The 17700-nt window shown below is 52.5% G+C and overlaps 1 protein-coding gene across 1 annotated transcript in view; it reads left to right on the top strand.

Annotated features, from left to right (window-relative positions):
• JAM3 (junctional adhesion molecule 3) overlaps window positions 1-17700 on the top strand; it is a 198797-nt gene that overhangs the window by 145281 nt on the left and 35816 nt on the right. Inside the window, exon 4 of the mRNA XM_069614115.1 lies at window positions 15363-15515. Coding sequence (XP_069470216.1) covers window positions 15363-15515 — 153 coding nt within the window. The remainder of the gene's footprint in view (window positions 1-15362; window positions 15516-17700) is intronic.

Here is a 17700-nt window from a genome sequence, read left to right as displayed (position 1 = left end):
TTCAATACAAACAGACCTAAATGTGTTAGAAGAATAAAGTACAATTGCAAAACTATTGTATAGTATTTGCATTCTGGAGAAGGATTTCATGAAGGGTGGATATCTTTTCTAAGAGGTGGTGGTTTATGTGGATGGAGCTGCTTATCAGAACCATGGAGACTTATTTATTGTTTTCTACTGAATACCGTTTATATTATACCAACTTGGTATTTTTGCAACTCTTTTCAAATTAAGACCAGTGTCTGGGCTGAAATGGATCCATTTGTCATGGATAAAATGCACGTGTTGATCTGGGACGTGCTCGTTCCTCCTTCTCCGGAGAATTGCAGGGACTAGTGGTATCTCCTTTCTCCAGCATGGGGTCTGGCATGGATTCACATGCTCATGAATATTCCCCGTCGTCAGGCTCTGGGAATCCTCGTAAAGAAAAAATCAGTATCAGTTTCGTTTCTGATCTGTCTTTCGTAGTAGTAACCAATCACTGATCTCTGCGTCATACTGACCACAGCCAATGACTGCCCTCTACCTAAGCCCCGCCTCTGGCAGCCATCTTCGGATTTTTACCGCATGTTCAAGTGTTGGGATCCTCGTGCTATTGCTCTCGAGCGTTGGTGCTTTTTTTCACGTGTTTTCTCAGAAAAATTTCTCTTTTTTTCGGTCAAAAGAGCCTCAAGCTCCACCGTTTCTTCATCCGATTAACGGGGACCCGTGTCGGATTCATCTACGCCCCTCAAGGGTGAAGATTTCGTCGAGCCACGCTTTTGGAGGACTCCAGAAGTTTCTCAGGCCCATCTCGGACATGGCCCAGGAGAAGGGAAGCTCGACGCCCGGAAAGCTGTTCAAGGTCTGCCCTGGATGCCAGCTTCAGAATGTCTTTAAGGAGGACGAACACTCCCTTTGCCTTTACTGCCTACATGAGGACAAGACGCACGTGGAGAAGGACTGTGCGTTTTGCGGCAATATGTCGGAGCGGACCATGAAGGACCGCCATCAACGTCTCGCCAACTGGCTGGAAGGAAAGAGCCCGTCAGGCGAGAAGAAGTCCGAGCGGTCTTCGAAGACCTTTGAGGGCGCCCCGGCGACGGGGGTCCAACAGAAGGCCAAGCACCGCGAGTCCGCTGGCACCGGGAGCGCCGAACGGTCGGGCTCTACGGGGCGCCAGACAGGGCGCTTCCTCCCCGGCGCCATCAACCACGAGCCAACGCTCTGGCTCGGGTAAGAGGAAGGCCGAGCACCCGGCGAAGCTCCTGGAGAGACCCCGGTCGAGCTCGAAGGCCCCATCGGAGGGGGAGCGAGGCGGTGACCCTTCCCCCCCCCCCTCCCCAAGGAGAAGGCGGTGAGTGCACCTAAGGTGGTGAAAGCCTTAATCCACCCGGCCAAGGCCTCTATCGAGACCGTCGCGGCGGCCCTGGCTCAGCCTGTGGAGGCTACACCAGTGGTGGCGACCTCGGGGCCCAGAGTCTCCCTGCGGAGGGAGTCCTCTTTCATGCCCATCGACAGGACCCCCGTGAAACCTCCGGAGAAGAAAAAGGGGGGGGGGGGCAGGAGGTCGTCGTGGATTCGGCCTCAACCTCTGAGGAGGAGCTGATCGAAGTCTTAAGCCACGGCATTGGCATGGAAGACCAGCCCGTCGGGAGGGACCCCGACGTAGGAGATGATGAGAATGTCGAGGGTGCCGACGGGGCTCCTGACCGCCCGTCGGACTCCCCTCAACCAGTGCTGCAAGACAACTCGGCGGCCATTTTGTTGGCTATACAGTCCTTATGCTCTGAGATAAGGACGAGACTGCCGTTACCACCAACGGAGGAACCGCTCCCGACGGGGGACCCGGAGCCAGGCCCTTCTGGGAGCCCTCCCCCTAAGAGAAGGATTCATCCTCCACCTCCTTTTCAGCCATCGCGCCCTGTTCAGCACTCCTCCACGACACGTGGGGATGATACGGGGACTGACACGGCCGCGACGGGTACAGACGTCGAGGTTTACGACGAGGATCTCCCATCGTCACCTCCCACCCGGGCTTCCCCGCCCGACGAGATTGGATCGCTTCACTCCATGATCGCCAGGGCATCCGAGCTTTTCCAGCTCTGCCCGGAAGAGAAGGAAGGTTTCCTTTATCAACAGCGCGAGGCCAAGAGGAAGACTGTCCTCGCTGTACCTCTACTAGACGATATTTGGGATGAGGGCCTCGCCCTCCTCAAGAACCCATCCACAACGCCGGCTAGAAGGGATCTGTACGAGAAGAAGTACCGGATCCCGGACGCGGCCCCCTTGTGCCTCCGGGCACAGCCGACCCCGGACTCGGTCGTCTCCGCGGCGGCCAGGAAGAAAGCGGGGGGGGGGGGCGCGGCCTCTACATCGACCTCCCCGCCGGACGGCGAGGGAAAGAAATTAGACACGATGGGACGCAGAGTCATCTCGTCGGCAGCGACGACGATTAAGGCGGCCAACGCCTTGGCTATCGTAGCCCGCTACGACAGGGAGTTGTGGTACAAACTGGCCCCCCTGCTGGACTTCCTACCAGACGACAAGAGGGCGGAAGCCCTAGAGATCTTGCAGGAAGGAGAGGTGGCGTCGGACCACGCCATTACGATTGCGACGGACATTGCTGACACTGGATTTCGCCAGTTGGGCAACGGCGTGTGCCTTAGGCGGCGTGGATGGCTCAAGGCTACTGACTTCCGTCAGGACGTGCAGACCAGAGTCTTGGACATGCCGTTCGACGGAAACAACCTGTTTGGGAAAACAGTGGACGATTCCCTTCAAGCCATCAAGGCGGACACGGAGACGGCCCGGGCTCTTGGGGTTCTCCAGCAGCGGCGGCCGCCCTTTCGGAGCGGCGGAGGCAAACAGGGTGCCTCCAAAGGTTCCAGCGGTGGATTTTCCACCTACCGTCAAGCGGCCCGTTCGTCGTCACAGGAAGCTTAGAGGGGACGAGGCAAGTCAGGCAGACCCCGCCGTCGTCGCCAAGGAGGACAAGGCGGCAAAGCTTCGTCGAAGCAGGACTGAACTGGCCGTGGGGTCGGGCCCCCACCGAAGCACCCCGGTGGGAGGCCGGCTGGCGATCTTCGTCAGCGTGTGGGAGTCCATCTCCGACCGTTGGGTGCTGGACGCCCTAGCTCAGGGTCACGCGCTCGAGTTTCTAAAGAAGTGCCCGCGCGTCCCCCCTGTGGCCAGGAAAGAACATCACGTCCCTCAACTTCTCTTGGAGGTAAAGGCGATGCTCAAGAAGGGCACCATCGAGCTCGTCCCAAAGAGGCTTCGGGGCTCCGGAGTTTACTCAAGATACTTCCTCGTGAAGAAGACGGGAGGATGGCGTCCCATCCTGGACCTACGACGACTGAACAAATTCATCAAGGCACAGAAGTTCCGGATGGTCACCCTCCAACACGTCCTGGGTCAACTGGAGGAGGGCGATTTCCTGTCGTCGTTGGATTTGGAGGATGCCTACTTCCATATTCCCATCCTAAAGGGACACCGAAAGTTTCTCAGGTTCGTGGTCCAAGGGCGTCACTACCAGTTCAAAGCCCTTCCCTTCGGATTGAGGTTGCCACCAAGGGTGTTCACCAAGTGCCTCGCACCGGTGGCGGCGCAGCTGCGCCGAGAGGGGATCCACGTCTACCCCTACCTGGACGACTGGCTCATCCGAGCAAAGACGAAGGAGCTTGCCGTGGAGCACACGGCAAGGACCGTCCAACTACTCACGGATCTGGGATTCTCCATAAACTACGCCATGTCCCACCTGGTGCCCGTGCAAGACGCACTGTTTCTGGGAGCGAAGCTCGACAGTGTCGCTTCTGGCCTCTCCGTCGGAGGAAAGGACGAGGGCCATCTTGGGCAAGGCGCAGCGGATGCTGGCTGCGGACGCGGCCAGGGTGAGGTCCATCAAGTCCCTCCTCGGAATGATGTCTTCTTGCATTTATCTCATCCGCCTGTGCAGGCTCCAGATGCGCCCGTTGCAGGAGTTCCTGGACGCGCGTTGGATCCAGACGACGGGCAGCTTCGAGGAGAGGATCACACTCGACGAGAGTTTCCGACGAGCAATCTGGTGGTGGGGCACCCGCGCGCATCTGACGGCGGGCATGGACTTCCAGACCCCAGGCCACCAGGAGACAGTGACCACGGATGCCTCCCTGGAAGGGTGGGGAGCGCACACCGAAAATCTGCACGCGAGAGGCCTTTGGCTTCCGACGGAGAAGTCCCTCCATATCAACGTCCTGGAGCTCCGTGCAGTGTTTTGGGCCCTCAGGTCCTTTCTTCCGTCCCTCAAGGGCAAGGTGGTGAGGATCTTCACCGACAACACCACCACCATGTTCTACATCAGGAAGCAGGGCGGGACCAGATCCCCAGCCCTGTCCAAGGAGGCCCAAAGGATGTTTCTGGTGCCGTTTCATCTGGCAGGGATAAAAAACACCATCGCCGACTCGCTCAGCAGAGAACTGCGCTCGTGCCACGAGTGGGAACTACGACAGGATCTAGTGGACCGCCTCTTCCGACGGTGGGGCACACCCCAGATCGATCTGTTCGCGACGGCGACGAACTCAAGTGCAGGAGGTTCGCCAGCAGGTTTCCCCAGCCGAGGAGCATGGGCGATGCTTTCTCGTCCCCTGGGAGGGCCTGTTTCTATACGCGTTCCCTCCATTGCCATTGCTGATCCGGCTCATCAACCAGCTCAAGAGGTCACGGTGCAGGATGATCCTCGTCGCACCTGCGTGGCCGAGACAGATATGGTTCCCGGACCTTCTGGACTTGTCAGCGTTCCCGTCAATCAAGCTGCCAGTGGACACGGATCTTCTCTCCAGGGAAGGAGGCGCCATCCTCCATCACGACCCGAAGTCGCTGAACTTGCAGGCCTGGCTCCTGCAGCGTTAGAGTTTGGAGGATACGACATACCGGCCGACTGCAGAGAGGTTCTTGCAAAGGCCAGGGCGTCCAACTCTTAAATGCTATGGACACAAATGGAAGAGGTTCTCTGTCTGGTGCCACGCACAGAAGATTCACCCTCTACGGATTACGGCTCCCCAGGTACTGTCGTACCTTCTGACGCTGGCCAAGGCTGGACTGGCGCACGCGTCCATCAAGATTCATCTTGCTGCGATCTCCCGATACACCAGAACCACGGGGCGGACGTCTTTGTGGTCTCATCGTCTGGTGAAAGAATTCATGAAGGGACTGTTCAGATCGTTCCCGTCGGTGAAGGCTCCGGCCCCGGCGTGGGAGCTCAACGTGGTGCTGACCAAGCTCATGGGACCTCCGTTCGAGCCTCTGCACTCGGCTCCGTTGAAGTTCTTGTCGTGGAAAACAGTGTTTCTTGTGGCCATCACCTCCGCACGAAGAGTGGGAGAGATCCAGGCCCTTTCCTGCAAGCCCCCGTACTTGACTTTTCACGACACGAGGGTAGTGCTCAGGACGCACCCCTCCTTCATGCCCAAGGTGCCGTCGGACTTCCACCTCAACGAAACCTTGGTGTTGCCTGTTTTCTTCCCGTCGCCTTTGTCGCAGGCCAAAAGGACTTTGCACTCGCTGGATGTGGCTAGAGCGCTGAAGTTCTACGTGGACCGCACGAAGAGTTTTCGGAAGACGTCACAACTTTTTGTGAACTTTGGACCTGTCAATCAGGGGAAGGCTCTCTCAAAGGCCTCCATTTCCAGATGGCTCTCCGGCTGTATCATGTACTGTCATCGGTTGGCAAACCGACCGCTGCCTGGCCGTCCGAGAGCCCATTCCACCAGAGCGATCGCAGCTACCACGGCGTTCCTATCTGGTGTGCCCTTAGGTCGACGCACACCTTCACGAAATTCTACTGCGTCGATCGGGATTCCAGGGAGGAGTCCAGGGTCGGCCGAGCAGTGCTGCGCAACCTGTTCGCCTAAGGTGAGCCTGGTGAGGAGGTAAGAATTGCTTAATGTTGATATAATGCTTAATGTTGAGCCTTTGCCACCTCCCGTGGTTGTGCATGTGTGTACTGCTATGTATTCTTTATTCATGAGCATGTGAATCCATGCCAGACCCCATGCTGGAGAAGGAACAAGTTACTTACCTGTAACTGTTGTTCTCCAGCATGGGTCTGGCATGGATTCACATGCGAACCCTCCCGCCTACCCCTCTGCGGCTCTTCACTTGGTCATACTGCCACTTCACGTGCTACCAAATCTGAAGATGGCTGCCAGAGGCGGGGCTTAGGTAGAGGGCAGTCATTGGCTGTGGTCAGTATGACGCAGAGATCAGTGATTGGTTACTACTACGAAAGACAGATCAGAAACGAAACAGATACTGGTTTTTTCTTTACCGAGGATTCCCAGCCTGACGACGGGGAATATTCATGAGCATGTGAATCCATGCCAGACCCATGCTGGAGAACAGTTACAGGCAAGTAACTTGTTCCTTCTGGTTTATTGGCACCACGTAGATGTATATCTATAAATAAAGCACTAAGAATATCTGCCCATAAAACAGGGCCGCCTATCGGCACAATTGCCCCTTTCAGTGCTTTTTCTTCAATAGTCTCTGGTAAAAGTCCCCTGCTAAACTGTTAGTCTTATGCTCAAAAGTAGCTTCTGTATTCTTAACACTATGACATTAAAAGTGTTTCACCGAAGTTTGCCCTGAAATACTTTATTGAAACAATTCTGTGCCATTTATACACTTCCAACAGTTTCATGAATGTCTTGAACTAATATTTCTTAACATACGTATCTCTGAGATTCACTACAATCTTGTGATTTTAACCAATCTTTGTATTACTCCACAAGCATTTCGTGTTCCGTGATTTTAATTCTTTAAATCTGCATCTTCCAGTTCATACATTTGAGATTGGTCCTTCAGCACATTTTCAACTTCTTCCTGAAACAGTAAGACATAGCACTGCATTTTTTTAGATTTTTAAGAAAAAGGGTACTAAAGTTCAATTTTTACATTAGTTCGCTAGTGCTTTTGTTTACATGTCTCCTGAATCTTATGCTCTTTTTCTGTTTAGAGACTTTTCTTCACCTGCCAGCTCTTCCGATACTTTTTTTTTCTAGGGTATAATCATTATGTAGTTCGATTATAAATGTAGCGATCTTTCCTTGACCAGTCGTGAAATGTATTTTTATTTATTTTGCTTTGACTTCTCGTTGCATGTTTCCACAACTCCTTAGCTTGCTTCATTACGTTGAAGATGTTGTACCTCAATCGCTGTCGTGTTGGGTTCCAATTCCAGATCACATGGGGCATCTTGCAAAACATTATCTGATTTCCCCATGAAAAATAAGCATGCAACTCTCCCGAACATAACATCATATTTGAACCGGGGGGGCGTGGCTAACCGCCATGTAGGAAAGCCGTGTTTCCAGCAGCTCCGTATGATACGCCTAGTGATCCGCCGCTAACTTTAGCCCTTAAGCATTCTAACGACTGAAATTCGCCTCAACCGACAATGATTGCCTGGGGCACCCGAAGCTTAAGTTTGGAGTAGCTTCGTCCGCCCGCTCTGCCACCACGACGCAGACAAGGAAAACACTACATCCAGAAAATGGCGGCCACTGCGAGACCCGTCTCCTCGTTGTAGGCTGAACAGCGACGACGAGGGACAGCTGAGACGTGAAGCGCCCTGCCACAGCTGAGAGAGCCGGGTGATGTGATCCGGGTGGATGAAAGCAACCCGCGCAGACGAAGGCTGTGTCCTGCGCCCTGGTGCCCTGGGTCGGCGCAGGTGGGGACGACCGCGGACAGAAGGCAGCGGGCGAGTTGCTGACCCCGCGTATTACATGCCGGGAGTGAAGTGAAAGGGGCCCGGCGCCGACTTGGCTCACCTTGACAGTGCGGCGCAGCTCCCCCTGCAGCCCTGGGGGGGGAGTTCCAGCAAGCCCCCCCCCCCCCCAGTGAGACCGAGGGCCAGGGAGACGGAAGGCGCCACCAAAACCTCTGCGCCCATCACCCCACTGACGGACAATTGAGCGGCGCTGCCCGCGTGGAGCATAGGCCAAACACACGCGCACACTCTCGGGCCGGGGGCCGTGCTGGCGCTGGGCTGCGCGCGGACTGCAGCGACTGCCGAGGCCGGACTCGACCGGGGGGCATCGAGCGCCGGGGCGGCCCGGACTGAGAACGTGGAGGAGCGGGCGGGCCAGCCAGAAATCGGACGGTAAGGAGCCGGGGGGCGGGGGCTCGGGGGTCGCTTCATTCCATTGAGGTACCACAGCACTCTGACACCCAGTAATCCCCCACCCCCCCCCCCCCCCCCGGCCGGACTCGCCCGCGCCAGGTGGAGAGCCACACTCACTCCAGCACTACGAGGCTCGGGGCACCTGCTGGGGCCTCCATAGTCGGCACCCAGAACCAAAAGCAACCCGCCGAGACAACCCGGAGGGCCTACACCGCTCCTGAGGCCTGCGTCCAGGGCGGAAGCGACCAGCAGGGTAGGGTCCAGCAACCATAACAGCTCCTACGCATCACACAAGAGGCGACGCCCCCCTCAGTGCCCTGCCAAATGGACCCAGTTCAAGCGAACTTCCCCCTCGCACCCCGAGCTTAACGGGGCGCAGGGACACTCTGCATCTTGGATACAAGCACACAGCTCAATAAGTCGGCCACAACTTCTGAGCAGCGCTAAAAAACACGCCTGCAGAAAGTCCTCCCTGCCGGACCTTGGCGCCGTGGCGGCCCTCCGCCCTGGATTAACGCAACCTGCCCTGCATGGCCCCAGGGGTGTGTGGACAACGCATTCGGACCACATCGGACCGCGATCCACTCAACACTGCACCCACAAGAGACACACCACCCCTATCAACACAAGGGGACTCTAAGGGCCACGGTGGATTGCCATCACCACTTTAGCAATGTCAGCCAAAACGCTAGAAGCAAGCACAGGCAGAACACCATAGAAATCCTTTACCGCCACGAGCGCTCCTGGGAGAGATGCCACCCACGCTAACGGAGACGTCAGCAGCGAGGCACTTAATGCAGAAGCACCCGAACCAGCTAACTCACAACTTCTGGAGGCCATCAAGACGCTCCAGAAAACCATGGAACACAAGATAGATGCGGTAGCCATAGACCTGAATCTGCTGCGGCAGGATGTGCGTGCCATCGCCAATAGGACAGACACCCTTGAGACCCAAATCCGAGAACACTGAGTCAAAAGCGAAGCTCACAAAAGAAGTGGCTGCCCTAGCACAGAAGGTAAAGAACCTTGAGGATAGAGCCGAGGAGGCCGAAGAAAGGGCCCGCAGAAGTAATATAAGAATCGTCGGCCTACCTGAGGGAATTGAAGGCAATGACCCCACGAACTAAGACCTACTCATACAAGAAATTGGCGCGGGGAAGCTATCACAAAGTTTTACTATTGAAAGAGCCCACCGATCCCTGGCCAGACGACCGCCCCCAGGAAATCCACCCAGGCCCATCATAGCAAAAGTGTTGAATTACAAGGACAGAGAAGCTATCCTAACCTTCTCTAGGCTGGGCGGCTCCATACAAAGAGACTCCGCTAAGATCGCCATTTATCCCGACTACACCCTGCAGGTCCAAAGAAGCAGGGCCATGTTTAAACACACCAAAGCCAGATTAAAAAATGCAGGGTTGCGATACATGATTCTATACCCGGCCAGATTAAAGGTTCTACACAATAATAAAACCCATCTATTCGAAACTCCTGCTGAAGTGACCGAGTGGATGGACAGAGCACAGATCCCTGATTGGGTACCAAAACAGTGCAAGCCAAAACAGCCAGAGCCATAGGGGCTCGCTTACACCACCCCCAGGCGGCCATTACCGCTCAGTCAAACTACTGGACAATATGCGGTAACTCAGATGCAACCGGAGCCACGCCAACTACGGAATACCTTACATTCGTACATCAGGAGTGAAGCCACACCCGCCCTAAGACTATCTTTTTTTTGGGTAATTTCCCGCCCGTAGGGCACCAAGGGACTCAGTCCCATGGGGCAGAAACGGGAATGTCAGAACGGGGGATACCCCGCTAGACGTGTTATGTTACAAGTTCAGTTGAAGGTTATTGTTTGTTGGGACAGGGAATATCAGGACCGACAAAGCCACTACACACCACTAATCCGCGCAAAAGATGCCAAGAGAACCCACCATGACCGCTCGCCGCATGGCAGACTAACAGACTCGGGGCCCGGCACCACTGCGCGACCCACCCAGAAACTTTTACCCAATCCACACTCATGGCTACTACGATCAAGATAATGACATGGAATGTCAGAGGGCTGAGCAGCTACATCAAACAGCACAGAGTCCACACCTTCCTTAAACGCCACAAGATAGGCATCGCCCTATTACAAGAGACCCACCTGAACGCACGGAAATTAGCAGTGTTGGACAGAGCGTGGAGAGGAACCTTAATAGGTACCACATACTCTAGCTATGCTAGGGGAGTGCTAATATGGATAGCCCCCACCATTCCCATAAAGGTGATACACACCAACATTGATGACGAAGGTAGAATGGTCCTGATACGATGCACCATAGAGGGTAGAGAACTCTGCCTGGTCAACACCTATGACGCCACCGTCTTCTTTCGCTCATTGTACACCCGGCTGAGTCCATGCCGGAATGCCCCATTAATATGGGGAGGAGATCACAACTGCACCCTGGATCCATGTGTAGATAGATCGGACAGTAAACATTCTCAGCCCTCCCCTCCTGCAAAAATACTAAAGGCCCTCACACAACAATACGCCCTAAGCGACCTCTGGAGAGCACAGCACCCTGAAGGTAGAGTTTACTCTTTTTACTCACCACTGCACGCAGTACACACCAGAATAGATGGCATACTAGTCAGTGATGAACACTTAGCACTCTAGCCAAATATTGTGTGTCCTCAAACGTGTCTATCGGACCACTCCCCCTTGACAACCACATGGTCCTTAACCGCACCCAGGCCCCCTATACCCACATGGAGGCTCCGAAGCGAGGCGTTGCTAGACAATACTTTTTGCGAACAAATACGACAATGTACATCCGCCTACTGGCAGATAAATATTGATAATGTCCAGCGTATCAGCACTGCATGGGAGGCATATAAAGTGGTGATCAGAGGGGAAATGATAGCCGCCGCAGGGGGAGCCCAAAAATCCATCACTTCCCTGTTGAAGACGAGCTAAAACACTTAGAAGCTGCCGCCTCATCGGACCCTGCCCACATACGCAGAACGGTCGAACTAAAGCAGGCTTGCCTGCAACACTGGGAGGCGCTCGGTAGGCTCAGCTACGCCAAACACATCGAAAGAAGCCATGCCCTAGGTGACAAACCCGGAAAGTTGTTAGCGTGGCTGTATAAGCGAGAAGCCCCTAGACAACCCATCTGCCACATCCGGGATGCAGACGGTCTAGACATACACTCACAAGTAGACATAAACCGCACCTTTACAGCGTACTACCAAGCCCTCTACGCAGACTCCTTGCCGCCCACTGACATGGCAATAGAGGACGTGTTAGATATCATAAGGCTACCACACCTGGAGGAACAAATAGCAGAGTCCCTAGAAGGCCCCCTCACCCCAGAGGAAGTGGCAGTCGTCATCAGATCACTACCCACCGGGAAGGCACCAGGACCAGATGGACTCCCAGGAGAGTTCAAGACTTATGTAGACATACTGGCCCCGTTATTGTCCCAAGTGTTCAATGAGGCATATGAATTAGGCCACCTCCCGGACACCATGGGCGAAGCAACCATCATCCCACTGCTAAAGCCTAATAAGGATACCACAGAATGTGGATCATATAGACCCCTGTCCCTACTAAACGCAGACAGCAAGATCCTGACGGCAATGCTAGCTATGAGGCTGTGCAGGGCCATCCCGATCCTAATCCACCAAGACCAAACGGGGTACGTGCCAGGCAGGACTATCACTGAAAATTTACAGAAACTGCACCATGTCATTCACAGCACCGAAGGTAGACAAGAGAAATGTGCGGTAGCGTCTCTAGACGCCTCCAGAGCATTTGACTTGGTGCGCTGGAAATGGCTACTAGCTACCCTGTCCAAAATGGGAATGGGGCCCAGTTTCATTAAATGGGTCACACTCATCTACACCGACCCAGCGGCCAGGGTGCGCATCAACAACACCTTTTCAGACAAATGGAGGTTATCCCGAGGCACTAGACAGGGCTGCCCCCTATCACCTATGCTGTACATTATTGCCATCGAACCTGTTGCAGCATACATTAGGCAGGAATATGGAGACGCGGGCATCGAGATAGACGGGGTAACCCATTTACTCTCTATGTATGCAGATGACATGCTCCTCTATCTGAAAAACCCCGAACACATACTGCCTTATATATTGGAGACTTTAGAAGGGTTTCACAGAGTTACGGGGATCCAAATCAACCACAGTAAATCCTGCCTGTTCCCCCAAGCGGCCCTGAGCGGGCTTGGGGCCAAAGAGCTCCCCACACTAGCCTTAAAATGGGAACCCACCTCCTTCAAATATCTGGGTATCACGATCCATCGAGACCCCAATATGGAACACGCTCTTAACACACTCAGAGCTAAGGAAGGCCTAGTGAAATCAATGGACTTCTGGGGCAGGCTCCCGCTATCGGTGGCTGGCAGAGTGGGACTGCTCAAAATGGTAGCATTACCCAGGCTGCTCTATCATTTCACCAACGTGCCATACAATATACCACGTCAATTCTTTAACGACCTGCATAAGCTCTGCAGGAAATTCCTATGGCAAGAAGGAAGGCACAGTCGCCCTGGACACGATGCAGAGACCCTATGACAAAGGCGGCCTAAAGGTCCCCAACTTTGAACTTTACTATCTGGCTGGACAGCTGAAACATGTGATTCAATGGATGGCAGACGACGCCTCCACTGACACCCGCCTGCTGCAGCCAGGAATCACCCAAATGCTGCTAAGAGACCTGCTATGGGCTGAGTCAGGCCAAAAACACCGGTATCCGCATTTGATCCAACTCGGAATCGAGATTTGGAAAAGAGCCTGCAAAGCTATGGACCTAAAAGACCCTTACTCCCCACAGATTCCGATAGCTGCAATCATGGCAAACAGACCGGGGAGTCGGAAAATAATAAGGGACACATGGGAGCTATGCGGCGTTGCCACCCTGGGGGACCTGGTGGATGAACAGGGCATCTTGACCTTTGCTGAACTACATGAAGCCTCGGGAATACACACGGGACAGTTCCTACTACACAACGCTGTGGTAAAAAGTTTAGCTGCCCGCTGGCCATCAACGGAAAACTTAGACACCGGACACAAAGGGATCGAAAGCCTACTAGCGGCAGCAGAAGGGGGGGCCATGAGACCTCTAGGATCTACGAAACACTGCTTTACAACACTGCACAGCACGACCTCAAGTGCAAGGCGAAGTGGGAAACGGAACTCGGACAGCAATTCGAGGACACAGAGTGGGAAACCATCACTAGATACCACAAAAAAGTATCTAGAAACGCCAGGTTCCAGCTAATACAATTCTACATAATGAACAGAGCATACCTCACCCCAGATATCATCTATAGATTCAGCGGAGCCAGCACCACGGGATGCCCCAAGTGTAACGAACCCCAGGCGAACATGACCCATATGTTCTGTGGGTGCCCCACTATACTGTCCTTTTGGGCACAAATCAAAACCAAAGTTGCCGAGGCCGACATCACCCTGGAGGTGCAAACACCCACAGCATGTATTCTGGGCAGATACCCCAGGAAGAGGAAAAATAGGCCACTGAATAGTCTAAAGGACCTAATGTATATACTTGCGAAACGACGCATCGCCATGAGTTGGAAACGCCCCCAGGCCCCGAGCTTAGCAACGTGGTGGGAAGACCTCCGCAAATGGACACAGGCTGAAACAGGGGCCTGGGAGATCGCCCAACGTCAACAAGGACAGGATTCCTCCGACGATCTACTGCAATGGGTGGAGCTCACAGTGACGCTATTCAGCCCCAAAATGGTGGACTCCTCGGGTGAAAGCACGATCATTCCAGATTGAAAAAACATATATAACTTATGGTGTAGTTTGCAACGGTCTTGATGGGCGGGAGGGTGGGAGGGAGGTAAAGAAGGGTGGGAGGGTGTTCTAAGGGAGTTATATGAGGCCGCCTTGAGGCCCTGCTGGTTGTATTGTTACAAAATGCAATAAATACATCTAAAAAAAAAACCATCATATTTGAACCTTGACTTAAAAGGAGTGATTAAATTGCTGTGTTTTCTTTAATTAGTCTTTTTTCTTGTTTTTTTTATTTTTTATTTTTTTTTAATCTATTAATGTGATTTAGTCTCCAACTGATGCCGTCATGGTTAGAGACTAATACTAAGTTTAATGCGGAGCTCGTTAGGACCCAGAGCTGCCTGATAACAGAATATTATCTAATTTAATTCCTGTTACAAATGTGAAAAGTTATTTCATGAAGAATCTAAACTATCTTTACTTGGTCCATTCAAGATTGTTCCCATATGTCAATGTTCCATTTTTAGATTTGGGGGAGGATGTATCCAATAATTCTGGTGGGTTTAGAGAGCCCGCTGGACTGAGGCCGGCCTCTTTCCAAGTTTTTGCATACATGAAGTATATCATCTCCCCCCCCTCCCCCCCCCATTGAGTCTCCACCGTTGTGTGTGGTTTTGGAGATGAAACGGTGGTAGTAGTGAATGACTGAGGGGTATTATGGGTAAGTAATGATTAGTCTGTTCCAAGTACAGCTGGTGAATCAATCCTGGTCATCAGAGATTTTGCCTAAAATGTTTTAGAATTTCTGCAGATTCTAACGGGGCGAGCCAAGATGTAGCACTAAGTTTTGCTTTTGGTATTATACGTTACGTAAGCTTTATCTTCCCAGAGTTTACTTTCCCCAAAAGCCCAACACTGGTCGCAGTCACTGCCCTCGAACAATTGCACCACACTAAGTCAAAATGGAATGCAAGAGTGCGGAGAGCAAACGGATCTCTATTTACTGTTTGTTTTGGCAGTGTGCAATAGATAGTGTGGGCTGAGCTCAATAACCGTGGCCTAACTAACGTGAGCAGATCACTGAGGGAGGGCTTCATAGCTCAGGCTGAAAAATGAGCCAGATGCAGCAAACCGTTGCGGGCATAATGATTAGTTATGGAGCGTACAGGTAACTGACACATGGCCCTGTCCAGTTCTGGGTTCCTTTATTCATCCCTTGTCCCTCTGAGGGGCTGGGGGCGCCTTCTTATTAGTTTTGGTCTCGGTACGCCATAGGCCCTTTCTGTCACACTTGTTCAATCGTTTATGCCAGTATCTAGTGGAAGGCTCCTTATTTTACTAGAGCTAAAGGGAAGTGGGAAGCCTTGCCAGAGTCTCTTGGCCACCATGGCAGCACCGAGACCTGCTTTGATGCCGGTTCACCTGTCTACTTTATTTCTATTTTCAGGTGCCTTCGAGAATCGTGCTGATCTTTTGAATCGAGCCTCTCTTATGATCAAAAACGCAACTCGCACAGATACGGCCACTTACCGATGTGAGGTGGTCGCCAAAAGTGATGAGAAGACCATTGATGAGATCAAAATTGTACTCACAGTCCAAGGTAGGTGACCTGGTGTGATTTGGAGCTTGGCATATATGGCGAGCCACACGTCTCTGTAACCTGGTAATCACTCTTGCGTTGGGTGGGAGGAAAGGCCCAATGTACATAAAGGTACTGTCATCCTCCTAAGGGGCACCTTTTTGTAACGGGAAAATTGGCCCCAGAATGTAAAGGGATAACTGATCCCCCGGAATGGTTATGAAAGGTAGTGGTTGCAGATCAATGCCCAGCAAGAGGCATAGTAGTGTGGGAGGGATGGGCCTTGGTCTCATGTATTGTAACTTTAGGAAGGGCCCTTTCGCTAAGGGCAATGTCCATTAGATTTTCACGTTGAACCGTGTTGCACTCCATTTCCCATAAACCAACCAGGGAGGAGGAAAGCTGATATTGCAAAATGAAAACGCCCAATAAAGAGCGGTAGAATGCAGGGCATGAGGAATGGAGCAGCAGCTCATAGGTTCATGCACTATATGGTGCAGCAAAGCACCAAATCCCAAGTGATTCTGTGAAAAATGGGGGGGCCTTTCAAGCCAAGGAAACCATGGAAATATGTAACCCCAGCTGTTGGGTCAGAAACTCGGTTTTGACTCCTTTTGCAAGCTCCAAGTCCCCTTACTGGTTTGCAGTATTTTTGTATTTTTGTTTGTTTTATGGACTGTTGGTTTAGTGCTTGGTTTCGGTGGCAGTAAGCGTCATGGAGGTCTAAGGCCATCAGCCAGGGCCTCTAGGACCTGGACCAATGTCACCATCTTGTGCTTGTCATTTCTCAGAAATGTGTTGATAAATCTTATCCAAAATAGGGCAAATGTATTCCTCTTTCTTGGGCACCAGACAATGGGGAGAGTGCATCCCTTTCCCCATTCCTTTTCTGGGACCAGTTACATCACTGCATTTAGGAGCGGGACCCAAACTAACTCAATCAGCAACGGTTCTTGGGATGGAGGCGACCTGGGGCACCTTCGAATGTAATGGAAGCAATACCCGGAAGAAACAACCTCAATGACCCGGGAGTCCGATGTAATGCCTTCCCAAGTGCACACAAACCAAGAGACCCCCTCCACACCAAATCACCCACCAGTTGCAGAGGTTTCTGGGGCAGGTTGTGGGGTTGACCCAAATGCTAAAGGTCCTCAACTGTGAGAGATTTGCATGCTCCTTCCTGGTCTTGTGTAGTCGCTGGACCCCTGTAGATGTTCTAATGCAAGATTTTCCTCGCTGTGCGAAAGGTTGCAAAGGTCTAAAGTCAAAACCTCTTTTGGAAGCCGAGGCAGTGAAGGCAAAGGGTTGACTTGTTGGCTGCAGCACCGCCAACCAGCCCTACAGATAAGGGGTGTATTGGCCACTTTTAGTCCCAATAAAAAAAAATAAATAAATAAAAAAATAAAATAAAAAAGGGATTAAAAATGTTCACAACAAAAGAGAAAAGCGACTCGCCCCTGCTTGCACCCAGACGGCTCATGGATATGTTTGGACCAGTGGTGCATGTGGTGCCACAGGAAGAAGCTGCACTTATTGCCTAATCGGAAGAAGTACACGTGGATCTGTTAATGGGCATGAATAACTAGGTGAGATGAAACCATTATTACAAACATCGTTTTTTTCCTCCAGTTAAAACATTGTTACCCGCTTATAAAATACTCCCAATGGGAAGTACTTGCATTATTACTCCACAGAAAAGTATTTTACGCCCAAAATAGGGAGTTAAATACTCCCACTCCAAAATATTATCTGGAGCACTGCTGCCAACCCTGAAGATTTGGCTGTGGCTTTCGAAACTTTAATCTTTTCCCAAGATTCATTGGTTTCGCTCCAAATAACTGAACATCACCAAAGCCGGCGGTCCTCGTCCATGAATGCCTGTTAATTGTGGGGAGTCCCCGTGGCCCTGGCCACGAAATGTGCCATGTCCAGCCTTCTTGGCAACACCGGACATGCTACCTCCTTGAACCAGTCTCTTATCGTGACCTCGAAGATAGCTTGCTGCCTCTGACACCAACTTCCACAGACAGTGCAAGAATGTTGCCAACGCAAGTTAGTTACTAGCCTTGAGGGGCATACTACCTGCCCCACAGATCTTCTTACCAAAGGCGTCAAATGTTTTACTGTGTCCAGGGTAAGCAAAGCAAACACTGTTCCTTTTGTAGCCGAGCGTCGCTGTTCGAACCACCAGGCTCTCATGAGTACG

The sequence above is a fragment of the Ambystoma mexicanum genome, chromosome 9 (assembly GCF_040938575.1).
Source record: "Ambystoma mexicanum isolate Mex_15411 chromosome 9, UKY_AmexF1_1, whole genome shotgun sequence".
Classification (NCBI taxonomy): Eukaryota; Metazoa; Chordata; class Amphibia; order Caudata; family Ambystomatidae; genus Ambystoma; species Ambystoma mexicanum.
Note: the sequence above shows the minus strand (reverse complement) of the source record. Positions and strands in the feature narration are given on the sequence as shown.